At 47.5% G+C, this 18,240-nt stretch overlaps 1 protein-coding gene and 1 long non-coding RNA gene across 4 annotated transcripts; one reads left to right on the top strand and one right to left on the bottom strand.

Annotated features, from left to right (window-relative positions):
- Window positions 1-16: 16 nt before the first annotated feature.
- On the top strand, window positions 17-4,376 carry LOC129684489 (uncharacterized). The gene is made up of 3 exons (XR_008721347.1): window positions 17-479; window positions 3,327-3,909; window positions 4,299-4,376. It is a non-coding gene; the product is annotated as an uncharacterized LOC129684489 (long non-coding RNA).
- Window positions 4,377-5,139: 763 nt separating this feature from the next.
- On the bottom strand, window positions 5,140-9,671 carry LOC129684487 (N-acetyltransferase 8-like). 3 transcript variants are annotated; one of them, XM_055617650.1, is made up of 3 exons: window positions 9,587-9,671; window positions 6,362-6,498; window positions 5,140-5,982 (listed from the first exon to the last, which is right to left on the bottom strand). In XM_055617650.1, the coding sequence occupies exon 3, from the start codon at window positions 5,906-5,908 to the stop codon at window positions 5,234-5,236; it is 675 nt and encodes a 224-aa protein (XP_055473625.1). In that variant the 5' UTR covers window positions 5,909-5,982; window positions 6,362-6,498; window positions 9,587-9,671; the 3' UTR covers window positions 5,140-5,233. The 3 variants fall into 3 exon arrangements, with proteins under 3 accessions (XP_055473625.1, XP_055473624.1, XP_055473623.1); XM_055617649.1 differs by lacking the exon at window positions 9,587-9,671 and adding an exon at window positions 6,616-6,698; XM_055617648.1 differs by lacking the exon at window positions 9,587-9,671 and having other exon boundaries at window positions 6,362-6,690.
- Window positions 9,672-18,240: the final 8,569 nt, after the last annotated feature.

The raw sequence follows: 18,240 nt of genomic DNA, 5'->3' as shown, positions 1-18,240 counted from the left end.
CTATCTATCTATCTATCTATCTATCTATCTATCTATCTATCTATCTATTTATTTTACATGAGTGCTCTACCTGCATATACACTGCATGCTAGAAGAGGACATCAGATCCCAGGATAGATGGGTGGGAGCCACCATGTGGTTGCTGGGAATTGAACTAAGGACCTCTGGAAGCACAGACAGTGCTCTTAACTGTTGAGCCCCGAATTTGGGATTTCTAAGCACAGCAGAAAGAGTGAAAAGGTCCTGTGCTTTCTTCATGCTGAGGGCAGCCTCACTGCCCACTCTGCTGAGTGCTGAGGTTGAGTTTGTAGTTTCAGGTTGTCATGGACCCTCTTATTTCTAGCCAGATTCCACACCTCTACTGAAGTTGCTGGTTTGTCTGTGCCAATTTTCTGAGTTCATTTTCTTTATTGAATTTTCAGGGGCTATAATACTCAAAAGCTGAACCTGTTTGATCTTTTGCTGGTTCCCAACCAAAGGTGAGTTCTTTTTCCATCTTGGAATTGTAGGTTCAATACGAAGGCTGAGTGTTGATTGAGCAAGAAAGGTGACTGCATATTTGGCCAAGAGCAGAAGTGGGAGATGACCTCCCAAATCCATGTCTCTACCCACTGGGGATCTATAGTTGAGAGTATAAAATAAAACTGAAGGGATAGATAGACTAGTGGAGAGATGGAAATTCATGTCTTCTTTGGGGATGGGTGGAGATTTCCCAGAATTCACACACCACATCTATCCCCTCTTTATAGAGTCCTTCCTTTTCTCCGTGTGGCAATGTCAAGTGTCTTGGGGCGGGTAGGGTGTCATCAGACTTTACAGTGAAGTTACAGATGTCAGCTGGACACTTTGTCAACCTTTTTAGACCCCAACAGAACCGGAGTTAATGACATCTGTAAAATGTGATAGCACCTTAAGCTATCTTAGAGTTTTCTCAGAGCTTTGATTTTTCTGGAAATGAATATAGTTTTAGACAAGGCACTAGAAAAAAAAAATCTCTTTTATTTCCAATAGTAACAAAAGAAAACTTCTCCCCTAGTCTTGATGTTGGGCTAGTGTTACAGTTTAGATCTGGAAAGTTCTAAGACTCCCTGTACTAAAGCAGATGACCTAATTGGGAGGCGGCAGATTCTTCACAAGGTGGAACCTGTTAGGAGACTCAGTCAGTAGGGGTGTGCTAGAACACTATCCCTGATCTAGTTTAGATCCATGGTGACAGAACAAAGAACTGAGGGCTGGAGATGTAGCTCAGCCAGTAGGAGCATTTACTTCTTTTTCATAGGACCTGGGTCCAATCTTTAGAAACCACATGGTTCCAACTGGCCCTGCCAGTTCACTTCTCCTTCTCAGTGTTGAAAGCTCTCAGTGCTGTGGACGGACCTTGGCTTCAATTCTACTCAGGGAAGGCCCCTTTGGAAGAAATATAGATATCACAATGAGACAACAGTTCAAATCCTACTTCTACCCCCAGTGCGTAGATTCATCTCTCTGCTACCTGCTCATTTTTTTACAGTTGGGGGTCAAAGTGGCAACTCCCAGTCGGTCTGGACACTCTAACTGAATTTGTAGGATCACTGCACCCACAGCTTGCTCTCTCTAATCTCATTGATCCTGGGTATGAATTTAGATTCTTCTAAGTTCTCTTCTTGTTTACTGAGAGGAAATCTATAAAATGTAATTTAACATCTTCACCATGTAAAACCTTGTAGCCTTTGGTCCACTGACAATGCTCTAATAGCTGACATTTATCAAGGGCTAAACATTCTCATCAAAGCAGGGGTTTTCTATTTGATTGATAGTTTGGATTACATAACCTTGTCTCTGCATGTAGTTCTCCTCCTGCCTGAGGGCTACTGGGAAGTCAGAGGGGGCAGGGGACCAAGAGAAGTGTGCCACTGCTGGTGAGAACCATACAGAGATCACACACCCAGGGAACATCTGATGGCCAGTTCAACTTTACTTCCAGAGAACAATGGCTATATATCCCTAGGGTAGAGGGTGGGAGGCTCCAAGAATAGGTGTACAAGCTTCGTTGGAACTAGGCACTTCAAGGATGCTTGATTTGCATTATATGGCATGCTCCTATCGTAAAAGCAGAATGTCAGTGCTTAATTAACATATAAACTCAGGGAGGGGAGAACTAGCAAGGAGCTGTGTCAGAAGCTGTATCGTCGAGTGTGGTTAGGGTAGTCTGCGCCTAGAGACACTTTCCAGATAAAGTCAGGCAGAGAGCAGGGGACCCTGCTAAGGGCAATGGCTGTCTGGTCCAGGCAAGAACTGCAGCCTCAACCAGCAGGGTGCCTCCAACATCCACTGTGTGCAGCCCTTGATGCATCTGATTTTAGGCATATAGACGATCAATTATGTATGTGCGTAAGATGGTAAGTAGGGAGTTCTCTCTAAAAGTTCACTTAAATGACACACTTTGTCTTATTGCATGTAAATTGACCCTCTCTCCCTTATGCTGTATATACTTCAGTTCCTCCTCCTAAGGCTGACTACCAAGGTCCAACTACGAAATTATTGAAGTCTATGAATCAAAAGCCCCCTTTGGCTCACCTAATTAATATGCTCAATTAAAATTAAACATCCCATCTTAACACAGGGTCTCCCTTTTTACCTTTCTTTCTTTTCTTTTTTCTTTTTTTTTTCTCTCTCTCTTTTTTAACACAGGGTTTTTTGGGATAGCCTTGACTGTCCTGGACTCACTTTGTAAACCAGGCTAGTCCCAAACTCAATGAGATATGCCTGCCTCTGCCTCCAAGAGTGCTGGGATTATAGGCAGCCCCCTTTTAACTTTATAAACTGTGATTTGCCTATGGGTCATATCTGTCTCCTCTCTATCCAGAGACAGTCCTTTTTCCCATTCCCCAAACTTCAGGGACAAATACCCTTACCCCCAGTCACTTAGCCCTTTTCTCCTCTCTCTTTTGATCCTTTCCCCTTCTCCCTAGTTCTCTATATCCTGCTTTTGGTGGGTTTTTTTGGGTTTTTTTTTTTTGTTTTTGTTTTTTCCCTTATACCTGCCCTCTGTCCCTCTGGGGCAAATCTCCTTTGTGTAGAAAACTTGGTCTTGGGGTGTTGAGCCAACTTTGAGGTTCCCTATAGTCATAGACTCCAGGAAAGAGACTATTGTTTTATTGCTGTTAAATGGATGTTGTATGCTTATAAATTGCCTTCTAAGCATTCCTGTTCATACACTTAGACTTCTGAGGCTGTCACCCATGGTTGTGGAAAGAAACTTGGTTGTTGTTGTGGCAGTGGTTACAGTGAGGACTCATAACCAGACAAACTACTGAGAATGAGCTTCTTTTGCTGTTGACATCTAGGTCACCTTGTATGTGGCTCCAGAAACATTACGGGAGAGTGAGCTGAAAGGAAGTACTGGAGGAAGGGGTTAATGTTGTGTGACTGAAATACTCCCTTGTGAAGATGAAGGAAGGCTCATGAAATGCCCAAGGAGTCTACAAGGTTCACAGTGCCCTCCCAGAGCTTATGCAAGCAGTGAACAGTTAGTGCTAGGAAGAAGACCGCAAGGCGGGGTGTACTGAAGACTCTGGTGACGAAGCATGTATAAATCATCCCTGTAGAGCTGGCTTCTAGTTACTATGCTCTCTGAGTCTTCTTTCTATGTGCGTGTCAGTAGAGAACCCCAGTAAACGCATCAAGGTAGACTGTGGTCTATCTGGGGGAGAGATGTTGGATTCATGTTTCCACAGAAGACGTCAAACAACAGGCGTATCTTTGGCTCAATGGAGCTCTGTCACTGAGGGACTGAGCTTCACATGGTATTCCCACCTGCCGAGGACTCCTGCTCATCTCACAATGACAATTTTCCTTGTCCTGTTGTCCCTCTCTGCATATGTCATCTGGCTCCCAGCATCCTGATTCCCTATGTGCTATGGAAGACAGGTGCTATTTTCTTGCTATTGTCTATACATCGCAAAGTACAGGGAACCAGTTAGGGAAACTGGTATGATACAAATATTACATGCCGCACAACAGGTGTGGTACAAGGAAGTTTATTGTAAAAGGGCAGAGGGGTGAGGGAAAGGGTTATCATCTGAGTTAGTCATGAGAGAGACGGTGTGGAAGAGCAAAATGGGGAGGGAGACAGACACCCAGAGAGACATGCACAGAATACAAGAGAGGTAAGCCAGGTGGTGGCCACTGCCTTTATGTGGCAGGGAGCAGGTGGTGACATCAGGTTGCTGAGCAACCTAGAGGCAGACAGGACGACTGCCTAGACTGCCTACATGCTTAACAGAACCTCCCTTATTGTCTTGTCCTGTGACCCCTAGATCTGGCCTTGCCACATGGAGAAAGCCGGTGCAAGCAAAGAAAGACAGACTTGTGGAGGCAAGTCCAGTGCCTTCCTGACACACAGGGCTTTCTTGAAGGTCTATAATTGAAAACTCCACTTTCATAGGGCTCAAGTTAACACATACTTGACTTGTTGGAAAATAGCCTATCTGAGGTGAAGCTTGTCGGACAAGGCCACCTGGCAGGATAGCAGGGAGTCGTCAGTCAGATTCCCTGAGAAGACAGCTGCAAGCAGGATTCAATGCCATGGCTCTGCAATACTAGCCTTAATACTTCCTGGAAACCACGTTATCAGATAAGGGGAGCCTGGACAATGCTGATTGAAAGGACCCGCTGGGCTGAAAGTGACACAAGGAAAGATACCAGATGACACTGCATTGCTAGAGGTGAAGTTCCAACAAAGAGAAGCAGTGCCACAGGCAGCAGTGGGAGACACGCCCATGTGTCTGAGTCTTACAGGATGACATGGTGAAGCTTAAGGCACCTACGTTCTGAAGCTCCTGTTGCTTGGGAAAGACTCTGGAGCCAGCCTCAGTCTCAGGAGTTGTATGTCTGAGACAATCTCTGCTCACACATCCTCTTCCGGGACCTGTTTGTGTCCCCCAGAACGTGCCATGGTTGGCCTCCACTCCAAATACTAGTTCACGGGATTGTGTCTAGCCCATGCCAGTAGGGGCCAGACATCCTGTTCAGGTCATGGAAACCACTTCCGCTTCATCAAGCCACCGACCTGCTACCTTTAGGAAGGTGATTTTTATGGAAACTGCTTTATTGCCTCAGTTCTGTCACCCTAATATCATCAAACAGACAGTAATCCAATGAGCATGAAAAGTGTGCTTTTTATTATTTGTTATATATAGTACGCTTAATTGGAACCTGACAGATATGGTAAGAAATAAGGTCATAGTCCATGTTACTGAGCAGAAGGGAGAGGATATGTGAAATGAATTATAGAAAAATCCATGAACCATTTAATAATGCCGGGGTATAAGTATTCACCTGTCCTTTGGAATCCCACAGCCTCATAGAGGGTCATAGCACCTTGCTGCATGATAGTGGTCTCAAGAACAACATCATTGTAGCCCTGGTCCCGTGCAAACTGGAGGACAGTTCTGACCAGCGCTTTCGCTATCCCCTGTCCTCGATGCTGTGAGGACACAGACAGGCGAAAGAGCTCCAGCTGCTTCCTCCCTAATGGAGGATCCTTGACTGGCAGAGCAGCCACTGTGCCCACCACCTGCCCCGCAGACTCAGCCACCCAGAAGCAGGAGCCATGTACCCTCAGGTAGGACTTGGTGATGTCAGCCATGTCTGTGTGCAAACACTTGGCCACATACTCCTTCCAGGGCTGTCTGGCAAGGAGCCGCAGGAGTAGAAGCAAAAGGATAATGCCTACAACGGCCAGCAGGCAGGAGCCAGACACCAGGACCAGGGCCAGGGGCACCCCAAGTAAGAGCAGGAGGGTTCGGGGCAGCAGCAGCAGGTGGCGGAAGGTGGCGGGGATGTGCTCCTCCAAGCCCCTGGAGAACAAGTCCACAGCCTGTTTGTGGTCCGTCTCCTGGAACTTGCGGATGTAATAAGAAGCCATGGAGAGACTTCTGGGTCTCAAATACCAGCAATCACAGGAAACAACCAGATCTTTCTTCACGCCTTCCCTGAGCCCTGCAGGAGAGAGAGAGGAAGCCATGTGAGTTCCCTGCATCCTCCCCCCCGCTGGCAGCCTCCCAGGAGCCATGTAAACTTTGCTCAAGGGTGTGTCTTCTAGTAGCACTCAGGAAAAAGCAGAATATGACTAGGAAAAGTGTTGGGTCAGCAATGGCTGATTAATCCCCATGGCTTTCCCTTTTCTGGCCCTGTGATCCTGAAAGAGTTACATAAAGTCTCAGAGCCTGCTTGTCTTTGTCATAGAACGGAGTAAATAGCACCTGCTTTTGGGTTGCTTTGAGGATTTAACATGGGGATCTGTGTGCAGCAAAGCCTTGCTTAGTCCCCTCCCCTCTGCCCTCCTTACCCAGTAGCTGCTTCTCTGTTATTTTGATACCTTAAGATGTCACACTGGAAGGAAGATGTGGTGTCCCCTCACGTGGTTTCCTCTTCAGTGTCAGCACACAGCAGAATCTCATGTTCCCACAGGCAAGTTTCAGAAAACTCTCTTCCCCCTGATTGGAAAGATTTAATCTGCCCAAAGGGCAAAAGGTCATCTCCAAACATCCCACTCTTGAATCCCCAGCAAAGTTGTTAGGCCACAGGTGCACAGGAGACCTCTTGCCCAGCCTTGCCTCTCTGTTCTCTCACCCTGTACCACAGAGCCGGGAGTGTTCGGCAAAGCCCCAGCTTCTAAATGGCATCTCAAGAAAATCTGCTACAACTTGCCTCAGCTCCAGGGAGCTGACACCTCATTGGCTGGCTCCTGGATAGTCATAAACCAAAGGTCAAGAGCTGGAGTATGCCAGAGGACATAGTTCTGTCCACTCATGTTGTGATCACTCGCCATAGAGTTAATCTGGAGGAGAAGCAGGTTCTGGGACAGCCCTCATGGAAGGACAGCCACCTGCATCCCTGATTCCTTCACCCCACACCTCCCACCAAGTGCACTCGGCTTTCCTGAAGTGCACCATGCTTCCCTGTGCACATCTGTGCATGTGCAACTCACTTGGCTCACATATGCTGAATGTGGGTCTGGCCTTCCAGAACCAAAAGGCAGCCCTTCACTTCTGGCCTTCTCCCTGTCCAAGCTATACGTGAACATATAAAAATAGATCCAGGCAGCCCCAACACTGCCCTCCTGTTTGTCCTCGTTAGACCCTAGTTGAGCCATAGTTGGGGGGTACCTGCTGGTCTGCACATGTCCTTTTTTTTTTTTAGATTTACTTATTTATTACGTATATAATGTTCTGCCTACATATACACCTGCACACCAGAAGAGGGCAGCAGATCTCATTATAGATGGTTGTGAGCCACCATGTGGGTGCTGGGAATTGAACTCAGGACCTCTGGAAGAGCAGCCATTGCTCATACCTCCAAGCCATCTCTCCAGCCCTGCACATGTCCTTTTTGTCAAGTAGTGTAGCCACCCAGGCTCAGGCAGGCCCAAGGACAGGTGATAGAATACCAGAAGATGTGTCTGTGAGCTTCCGGAAGACATTTAGTCTCAACCATTGAGACACCGAAGGGCCTCCTGTCCCAGTTTGATTTCTGTTGCTGTGGTTAATATCATGGCCAGGCAACTTGGGCAGGAAAAGGTTTATTTGGGTTAAACATTCCATTCACAGTCCATCACTGCAGCCAAGGCAGGAGTTAAAATTGGCCAGGAACCTGAAGGCAGGCACTGAAGCCCAGCGCAAGGGCAAAGATTGCTTAGTGGCTTGACCTCCATGGCTCGCACAGCTTCCTTTGTTATTCCTCTCAGGACCACCAACTCAAGGTGGCTGAAGGGGACCCTGCAGGTGTCTAGTCAGGGAAGCGAACCCACGAAGAGATGAGAATGAAAACTTGGTTCAGATTGACCTCGGCAACCTGGATCAGACTTGGGGAATCTAGTGACAGTCAGTTCATTGCCAGCATATCTCATTTAAAACACAGTTTAAAAAAAAAAAATGGGAAAAGGTTTCCAGGCCAGAGTCATTCCCATCCCAGCTGCACAATGAAGCATAAGGTGTGACTCTAAGGAACTCTTCTACAAAGCTCACGTGGCCACAAAGGTGGGTTCCATAGCTACAGGGACTAGAATATAGTAAAGTCTCTGACTGAGATAGCATAGAAGTCAGCAGGCCATAAACTACACGTGGCATTCCCCCAAGGATGGACTCTATTAACTGAGCTAGTGAGGGAGAGTCTGGGATAAACATTTGGGTAAGGTCTGCTGCACAGATAGCAAAAAAGGTCACCAGGTCTTTAACAGTACCCACTCCCAACTTTCTGGGTGGGAGAACAGGCATTTTATCTCCTCCATTGAGGCAAGGCCTCTGTGTTTAATGTTCCTGGTTTCCTTGGTGATCTGTGGGCAAAAAGACCTCTGTGACCCTAAGACAGGTGGCTGTCTTAGCAGTGTTCTATTACTATGAAGAAATGCCATGACCATGGCAACTCTTATGAAAAGAAAGCATTTGATCGGGGCTGGCTTACAGTTCAGGGTTTTAGTCCACTGTACTCATGGCAGGCAATATGTAGACGGACTGAAAGCTGTCACCTAGATCTGAAAGGAGCAGGAAAGGAGACAGGAGGCCTGGCTTGAGCATTTGAAACCTTAAAGCCCACCCCCAGTGTCACACTTCCTCCAGCAAAGCCACACCTATGCAACAAAGCCACACCTCCTAAGCCTTTCAAATATGTCACTCCCTAGGCGTGCAGGTAGATGAGCCTGTGGGGACCATTATTCAGACCACTGTGGTGGCACTGTCCACAACCGGAGGGTCCCTTCTGCATCATCATCAGTCAAGAAGATGCTCCACAGACTTGTCCACAGGCCATTTTATGGAGGCATTTCTAAAAAATGATTGCTCCCTCATCCCAGATGACTGTAGCTTATATCAGGCTGACACAAAACTAAACTGCACACCTCTCCACACCTACTCCTATGCAGGAAGAGCTCATCCACCTCCCCAATGTGGTGCCCAAGGTTGCCTGCAGGCAAAGCCCTGGTGGGCAGCTGGAGGCCCTGTGTTGAATTGCAAGTTTCCTTTCTGACATACCAAATGCTTGAGCATTGGTTGACACTGGGGCCAGGTGTGCCTTGGCTGGTGACAACTCTCCAAAGAACCCAAAGTGACAGGCAACAGTGAAAAGACAAAAAGACAGAGCGGCAGGGTGGGAAAATTTTTCTGCCTCTGAGTATGCTGTGTGCATGTCTCCCCTTGACAACAGAGATTCTTCATCCAGTCCAAGGCCCTTTCAGCAGCCAGGTATGGCCAATAGAGAACAGCAATGGAGCCAGCCTGGAACTTGTCAGAGCAGAGAGCTCACTCAAATAGTGACCATGGCAGGCATGAACATGGCCTGGAGTCTGGCCAAGCAGCTCAAGCTAGGCACTCCCAGCTCAATGGGAGTGAGAAAATGGCAAGAAATGCTGAGAAACTCCCCAAAATGAAGAGAGCAAATGGTTTCTGGAAAAGGATTATAGGCAATAGAGAATTAACTGAATGTAACATTGCTCTTTTGAGGAAACAATTGACAAAATCTGTGGTATCTGTCTTAAGGCTATTGTGGGAAGAGACAAATGATGATGGCAACTCACAAAAGGAAAGCATTTAATTGGGGGCTCGCTTACAGTTTTAGAGGGTTAGTCCATGGTCATCACGGTGGGAAGGAGACAGATATGGTGCTGGAACAGTAGCTGAGAGCTTTACATCCTGATCGGAAGGCAGCAGGCAGAGAGACAGACGGGGCCTGGCAGGAGCTTTTGAAAGCCGCCTCCAGTGCCACACCTCCTCGAACAAGGCCAGGCCTCCTATTCCTTCTCACACTTTCAGTCCCTGTTAACTACGCACGCAAATATGTGAGCCTGTTGGGACCGTTCTCATTCATGCCACCACAGAATCTTTCCTTACTATCATTAGACATTTCTAATTTATCTTTAGTGTTTCTTTAACCATAGAATCACTACACGAAGTGGAGTTCTCTTGAAAGGGCCAGCAGTGACCCTTTAGCAATCTTGCACCCTCTGTAAAAATTGTTTCTTTATACAGTACTAACATTTGAGTATATTGAGAACTTGTGAAAACATCTGGAAGAACAGGAAAAACATGAATGAAGGCACCTGCATGGGTAGAAAAAGAAACTCTCAGGCGTCATAAGTTTGCTATTCTTCCAGAGGACAGGAACCTATATCTTGGGTGGCCCACAACAGTCTGTAACTCCAGGGAGTGCATTCATACATGCATGTATAAACACAGAAGCATGCATGCGTGCGTGCGCTCGTGTGCGCACGTGCGCACGCGCACACATTTTTAAAGTCCTTTAAAAAACAGATGCATGAAAGTCAGTGCAGAATTACTGAGTGCCACAGCAGCATCTGTGTGCCATGGGAAACCCTGTGAGCACTCCAATGGGTGAGGCAAAAGAGGGTTTTTAAGGTCATAGGGAGTATTATATAAGACAATGAAACAGCAACTCTTGGCCACACAGATGAAAAAGTCGGCTCAAGGATCAATAGTCACCATGGTGCCACTCCCATCTTAAACTGACAGTCACGGGGCAGGTGGCCTGGAAGAGATCTTTGCTGTGCAGGCTGTGGTGACCTTTGTGCAGGGGGGCTCTCTAGCAGGATCTTTGGTTCTTCTAGCTTTAGGGTATACCACCTTGACGAATTTCCCATATAACTAACTGGATTTCTTTACTGACTTACTCATTGGTAGGAATCGACTTAAGTGATTCTGGTTTGATTCTGACAGTGTGTACAGAATAACTGGAATTTCCTAGCACAGTTCAGTAGGGAAGGGCATTCATAACACTGGGATGGGACCTGGCTTCAGTGCTCAGTCAAGGCCTGAGTTTCAAAGCTTAGGGTCAAACTCCAAGGAAAACCCAGGACTCAAATCTTGGACCAGGACATAAATCTGTCTGGAAGAAACTGGCTGAGCAGGCTTCCTTGCCTCTGGGTAGTAGAGAAATCCTTCCTGGCCTGAGAATAACATATGATGTAAGGACAAGGGTGGGTGTGGGAAGAAACAGGGCACCCCACTTTCAGGGAGTTTGAAGTTTTCAAGCCTAGCAGACTTTTCAAGCGTGCAGTAGACTTTGTGCAGAGGGTGGCCTCAGGGTTCAGCACCATCATGTCGATGATAATGTGGGCTCGCCCACCTTCAGCCAGATTCCCGGCCTCCGGTGAAGTCATTGATTTGCCTGGGCCAATTTTCTGGGTAAGTTTTCTACATACTGAATTTTCCAAATGTCTTTGATTATAAACCTTGAGCTTTTTCTTTTAGACATGGAACTCCCTTGTGTAAAAGACATGTGTTCTTTTACACCATTCAAACACTGAGCATTGGTTGGGCAACAAAGCAGACAGGTATTCTTGGCCAAGAGTACAAGTGGGATAAATTCTCTCCCCACTGTGGATCTGGAGATGAGAGCTGTACAGTGAAAGAGTGGAGGGAGGCACAGACTAACAAAGGGTAGACATCCTCGGGAATGGGTAGAGGCGGTCCAGGAATTTGCATATCACATCCTTTGGCTTCCGGTAAATTTCTTTCCTCATCATGGCAATGTCAACTGCCTTGCGGATAGGTGGGGTATTATTAGAATGCAGATTATAATGAGGTTAGAGACTGTCTGGTGATCACTCTGACAGCCTCCTTTAGGTTCAATGAGTCTCAGCCAGCCCACCTAAACTGATGATACCTGGCTAAGGTGATGGTATGAATAATCCAGGACCTTAAGCTACCTCAGCTAGCTCCACTCCCTCAGGTTATGATTTTTCTAAAAATTAACATGCAGATTTATAAAATATACGAATTATGTTAATAATTAATAAGAGAAAGCTTTCTTCATAGTATTGGTGTTGGGCTCGTATAGCAGTTTAGAACTGAACTGTTCCTGTATTGAAGGCTTTGTCGCCAGCTGGTGACACTGTGGGAAGGTTGTAGACTGTTTAGGAAGTGGGGAGACAATCATTGGAGGTGGGTCCTAGAAGGTTAAACTAGGTCTCTAATCCATTCTGGCCACCCTGAGGTTAGAAGGTTTACGCTTTCACTAGTTGCTGATTACGGGCATAGTTGTTATCAATGCAACAAACTACCCTCTGTTTGGATTTAAGGCATACTATGACCAAGCGCTATCCCACCATGACAGTCTTTTACCACAGGCCAATTGATAGGAACAAGAAACCTTTTACACTGTGGAACTCTGCAGCTTTTGGCCTGCTGACAATGTTTTGGCACCTGGCATTTCTCAAATGCTAAACCTTCCCAGGACAGATTCTAATCTGTCTTCCGCCTGCGGCAAGCTCTCGACACGGTCTGCTCTGGATTCCAGGTTTTGCCTCAGCTCTTCTATCACAATCCCTACTTAGCCTGTGGAGCTTCGGCAATCTGAGGTCCCACTGGGCTTCCTGCTGCTCTTAACTCACCATGTGACCCACTTACACAGTCTCCCCACGTGCACTTACATGTGCAGGTTCCCATGGCACAGGCCTCCCCTCTGCGCCTCCCTGAAGGAATGGTGCCTACCTACCTACTGGATGCGGTGGACGTGGCCCCAGAGAACAATCAGCCAGAAGCACAGTCTAAGAGACGGCCTCCCACTCTCCCTGGAGTTCCTCCACACAACATTCTGGACACCTACCCCGTGTTTCTGGTACTTTCTTTGAGACAGAAAACATTCCTGTTCGCTTTCGTGCTGAACAGTCATTCCTCCCCCCCCCCCCCCCCCCCCCAGACAACAGGGCAGATGGAGGGAAGTCTGCACTTTGGGACCACAGAACTAAATCTTAGTGGCCACCAGGATGCCCACAAGTTGCTGTTCCAACTCACTCATCCCTCTGTTAAAAATGTAGCTACAGCCAGGCAGTAGTGACAATACGCCCTTAACCCCAGACCTTGGGAGGCAAAGACGCCAGGCCTATATAGAGAACCTATGTCTCAAAAAAACGAAACAACAATGTAGTTGCGGATTTATAAGCGCGTAGGAGACAGAGAAGCGTGCAGACGGTTGCACCCGAGGGAATAGTGGGTCACGGTCTCCAGCAGAACCTGCTGGCCAAGAGTCGCCGGCCGTGTCGGGCCGTGTCTGCAGCGGGAGATCAGGGATTGCAGCGAGGAGGCATGCGGCCAGCTTCCCAGGATCCATCATCAGCTAGCTCCTCTAGGGAGATGGAGGGAACTTCACAAAACTCCCAGGACAGTTGCAAGAACTCAGAAGAAAGCCACATGTCCCTCACCAAGACTGCAAGGAGCAAATGCCGGGTCGATATCCAGCAGGTGGAGCTGAGAGGAGGGTGGCCAGTCCAGCTGGACGTCCTCCGTGGCTGGGCGGGATGATGAGTGTCGATGGCCCGACCTCCTCAGATGCCCCAGGGAATAAGCCACCACGGAGCCGGGAGGCAGGAACTCGGTTTATTGAATAAAACAGTCCTTTTTATAGGTTTAGGTCAGGAGGCAGGATTAAGAAAGTGAGGGAAGATGACGTAGAGGGCAAGGTTAGGTAGCACAAGGAGAGGTGGGCCAGCGACAAAACTCCACCTAACCGTTACCAGGCGGGGTTGATTTTAAGGCGGATATGCTGAATCACTTTTGCCCGAAGTGGCGCCTCTTAAATCGAAAGCCAAAGACAGGTCTCCAAACTTGAGCCAGGCTCAGGTAGATGCAGCAGGCCTTATCAGGCCCAACACAGCAGAAATATGTTTTTAATTAAAAATATTTTAATTATTTTATGTGTATGAATGTTCTTTCTGCACATATAACACATGAACGCCTGTGTGTTATATGTGCAGGCCAGAAGACGACCTTGGATTCCCAGTTAGAGATAACTGTGAGCTGTTTTGTGGTGTTGGGAATTGAACCCAGGCTCTCTGGAGGAGCAGCCAGTGCTCTAACCACTGAGCCACCTCTCCAGACCAGAAGCAGAATTTAATGGTGTAACTATCATCAGCACGCTGTGAGGGAATTCTCAAGGTGCCTCTATCACCTGTTGTGATTTAAGCTAAGATATGCTTTTTGGTGTGGTGGCTGCTGAGCTACTATCTATGGTCCTGAAAATGTGCTTCGGCCTCCAAAGGGAACACTTTTGGAGCAGGCACACATGCTAGCCACCTCTTACTGGAAAGGCTATGGTAGGACTGATTACAAGAGAATTTATCATGATCATGATATTAAGAGGCAGGTTCACTGAGCAGATGGGGCTGTGTTGACCAGAGAGTTAAGAAAGAAAGTTAAGTGCCCGCTGGTCCGAGCCTTGAGCGACTGGTGAGCCCCGTTGTGGGATACGAGTTTTGCTGGTGGAGGTGCTGATGGAGCTGACTGACTGAACTGGCCTGTAATTGGGGTTCAAAAAGTGCCGAAGCAATCGAAAGAGCACAAGAGAAAGATAATCAGGTAAGCCAACCCTGTCTTGGTCATCTGAAGGCACTTAGACAGGAGTTGTGTTGAGATGACCTTCTGCAGACTTTCGCCCTGGAATGTCCGCTAAGGAGGAGGGACAACAGGGGGCGCTGGTCATGCCCACAGCACCTGCTGCGGAGGAGGAAGACGACGTCAGCAGCTCCCTGGCCGAGGTAGCCAAGGCTACTTGCAGGTGAGGACCGGGGGGTTGGGGGCATGTTTAAATGCAGGTTTGCTGATGGAAGCATGTGTGGGCACTGGTGGATGCTGGGTCAGTGGCGTTGGCTCATGGAGACCCCCAAGCACCCAAGGCAATAGAAGCAGTGGGTGGATAGAGAAACAGAGCTGCGGAGGTGGGGAGGAGTCAGCTTGCCCCAGGCACGAGTAGATAACTCCCCTTGACTGTGAAAATTTCTTCCCTGTCAAGAAAATACACCAGGTGCGGAGATGGTTCCTGTAGCTCAAGGCCCCTTCAGAATCCAGATGTAGCTAGTGGGGAAATGGGCAGCAGAGGCAGCTTGGATCCTGTCAGATCTGGGGAGATTGCTCAAGCAGTGGGCTTGGCAAGCATGAACACAGGCTTCCTTCTTGGTTCTGGACGCGCCATGCATTAAGTCATACATGCCAGGTAGTGGGGAAAGCATTCCTGTGGTAGCACCCCACAATTCGGAAGCCACGTGGGACACGTAGAATGACTGTGGACGGTAGAGGGCTAAACGATCATTAACATGGCATCCCTCATCCATGCCACTGTTCCCAGCGTTGCTTCTTTGAGGAAACACTTGATTAAAAAAAAATAATGGGATGGAAAGTCATACTCTATTAGAACTCACTGAGTTTTCTTAAACTCTCCCATTAACTGCTGAATCCCAAAACCAAATGAAACTTGTTTGCCTTCTGTAAAGCTTTCATTGTGTAACGCCAACATGTGGCTGTCTTACAGATCTGTAAAAGCATGTATAAACACTGTAGAAACAGAAGTTCAAGAATTTGAAAATGGATGCATTGTATCATGTCTAATATCCCAGAACCTGGAGGCAGAGGCAGGAGGACCACTGCAAGTTTGAGCCAGCCTGGTGTATATAGTGAGCTATAGGCTAGCCTGGATTACAAAATGATATCCTATCTCAAAAACAATTGAATAATCCTACCTCTATGGGTAGAAAACATGACTCCTGGAAGATATATGGCTGTTGGATCAAAACATCCTTGTGAGATGTGGTTTGCCTTTTTGTTTTTATTTTTTATTTTTATTTATTCGGTACAGTGTTCTGTCTGCATGTACACCTGCACGACAAAAAGGAGCACCAGATCTCACCATAGATGGTTGTGGGCCTCTAGGGTGCTAGGGATTAAACTCGGGACCTCTGGAAGAGCAGCTAGTGCTCTTAACCGCTGAGCCGTCTCCCCTGACCGTGGTGGTTTGCCTTATTGATGCCTGGAAGCACCTTTGGCTGGCACAACTCAGGCTATTGCCACTGCCGTTGGTTGTATGCCAAAACTATACGGCAAATCACGACTGCTAAACATGCTGTACGTTTTTGTTAGGGCATGGGAACTAGACCAGAGCTAGGCTGCATACTCTCCCAAGCGGCAGGCATTTACCGGAAAGTGCTGCCTGGGCTCCCGAGGGAGAATTGTCACAAACGGTGGCATGGTTGTTACACCTGCACCTAATAACTTCCTGGTCAGACTGAAGACCTGCCACACATGGGAAACTTATAGTTGGTGCTGTAAGGGGTCAAACACCCATGGGATGTCACTGACTTCCAGAAGGGAGGCTACTGACATTGTTTTATTAAATGAGTGTCAAATTGCCTTCTAAACATTTGTGTTTATACTGCTGTAAACCTCGATGGCAGAAATTCCTTTTTACAATGGACAGTGGTTACTATGGTTAAGAACAGCTAGTTAAGCTGTAGAAAATAAGTATTTTATGCTGTGGTCTTTAATGTTAGAATTTACATTATTCCATCTATGGCCCAGGGAACGCAGTGAAGAATTGTAAACGCTGGATTAAGGAGATGAATGCCGTGTAGCTATCATTTCCAGAGTGAACATTTCCTTGTGGAAGCAAAGGGAGGCTCTGAAATACCAAGACAGCTTAAGGAGTCAGGGGACCCATGTCTAATGTTATATGAGCAGGTAACAACTGCCAAGGTGAAAGTCTTCGCAACGTCGCAGCCTGCAGGCTGTGTAAGGACTCTTTCAGCGCTGTAGTTCTCCCGGGCTATAACCATGTCGGAGTGGGCTGCAGTTCTCATGGGCCATAACCACGTTGTTGTGGGCTTTTGGTTATATAGCTGCCCAAGGACCCATGATGCTTTAAGAAAGGCTAGAGAATGCACTGGCTCATTGGGTAGCATGGAAGGAATGATTTCCTTCACCTATAGTGTTCCCACATCCGGATGGTACTTCATGTCTTCACAGGAAAAGTTACACTTGAGAAGCAGAAGCCCCAGCCCTGATGGAGCCATACCAGTGAGAAGCTGGCGTTTCAGGTATTGCTCTCAGACACCCAAGTTTTCCCATCATGTCACTATGAAAGGTTCTCATCGTCTTGCTGGCCTTCTCCATAGCTGCCATTTGGTCCCTGCTATCCAGATCCCATGTGTGTCCTATGTGTTTTAGAGCATCTTCATGCTACTCTGTATGTATTTCAAAGGATAGGGACCATTAGATTATACCTGGTGCCCATGGAGAAGAAGCCCCAGATCTCCTCAACTGGTTGTAAGCCACCATGTGGGTACTGGAGGTTGAAACCAGATCCTGTTTAAGAAGAGTCAGTGCCCTTAACCACTGAGCCATCTGGCCAGGCCCATCTCTCTGTAGCTGTTCCTGGAAGCCCTGACCTTACTGCATGAAGAAAGCAGAAGAGACTTGGAGAGGGCAAATCCCACACCTCCCTGACATCAGGCTGTCTTGAGGGGCCTACAGTTGGGTATGAAGCTGATGCAGACTTAAAGAGTCAAAAGGTCACTTGGTTTGGATAGTGGTTGGGGTGGAATGGACAGGAAGCAGATATGGATGGCTGAGTTGTCAGACAAGCACAGGAAAGCAGGCCTGAGGAAGAGGATGGCTCTTAAGATGGGACTGAAGGTTTGTTGCAAGGCAGCAAAAGGCAAAGAGTGCTGTGTAGGAGGCCACACCAAAGTCCCAGGTCCATAGTCCCAGGTAATAAATTACTTGGGTTTGGAACCACTCTATGGCTTGTCAAAGGGATGTCAAGATGATAAATGGGCCTGTGACAAGGCCATTTGGCAGGATGACAGTCACCTATCTCTTCCCTCAGAAGAGATATCTGTGAGCAGAATGAAATGGCAGGTCAAACTGTAGCCCTGGTTCTTCCTGCGTGTCACAAATGATTGTATGAGGGGAAACCTGGACAACTGTAGCCAGCAGGACCCTCTGGGCTGGGGAAATGCAACGAGAGACTCCGTACACCCAATGGCACGACAGCGGCAGAGATGAAACGGCAAGTGGTCTAGCAGACAGGAATAAGGAGTCACGTCTTATACAATAATGTACTGGAGACTTGTAGGATGGGATGATCAGGTCTGGCACACCTACATTTCTTGAGGTCCCCATCCTTGGGATGCAGGATGGGTCTAGCCTCAGATGCAAGAAGAGGTAGAGTTGAAATTACTCTTTAATGCCACATCCTCTTTCTGGACCCACAAAAACACTCCACACGTGGCCTCCAGAGGCTCACACTGGCCCATAGACTGAGTCTAGCCAGTGCCAGCAGTGATTACACAGGCTGGGCAGGCCATGAAGTCTATCCTGCTGCATCAGTGGCCAATGATCTCCCTCTACCAGAAACCGACTTAAGGAAATAAAGCACTTCATTGCCCTGGTTCTTTACATACTATCAGACAGACAGGAA

Source organism: Psammomys obesus, unplaced genomic scaffold (genome assembly GCF_907164565.1).
Source record: "Psammomys obesus unplaced genomic scaffold, mPsaObe1.curated_primary_1811, whole genome shotgun sequence".
NCBI classification, from domain to species: domain Eukaryota; kingdom Metazoa; phylum Chordata; class Mammalia; order Rodentia; family Muridae; genus Psammomys; species Psammomys obesus.
The sequence above is the reverse complement of the archived record's forward strand: the minus strand, read 5'-3'. Positions and strand labels throughout refer to the sequence as shown.

Coding starts and splice junctions, on each gene's coding strand:
- LOC129684487 (XM_055617650.1), bottom strand. CDS start 5,908: ATGGCTTCTTATTACATCCGCAAGTTCCAGGAGACGGACCACAAACAG.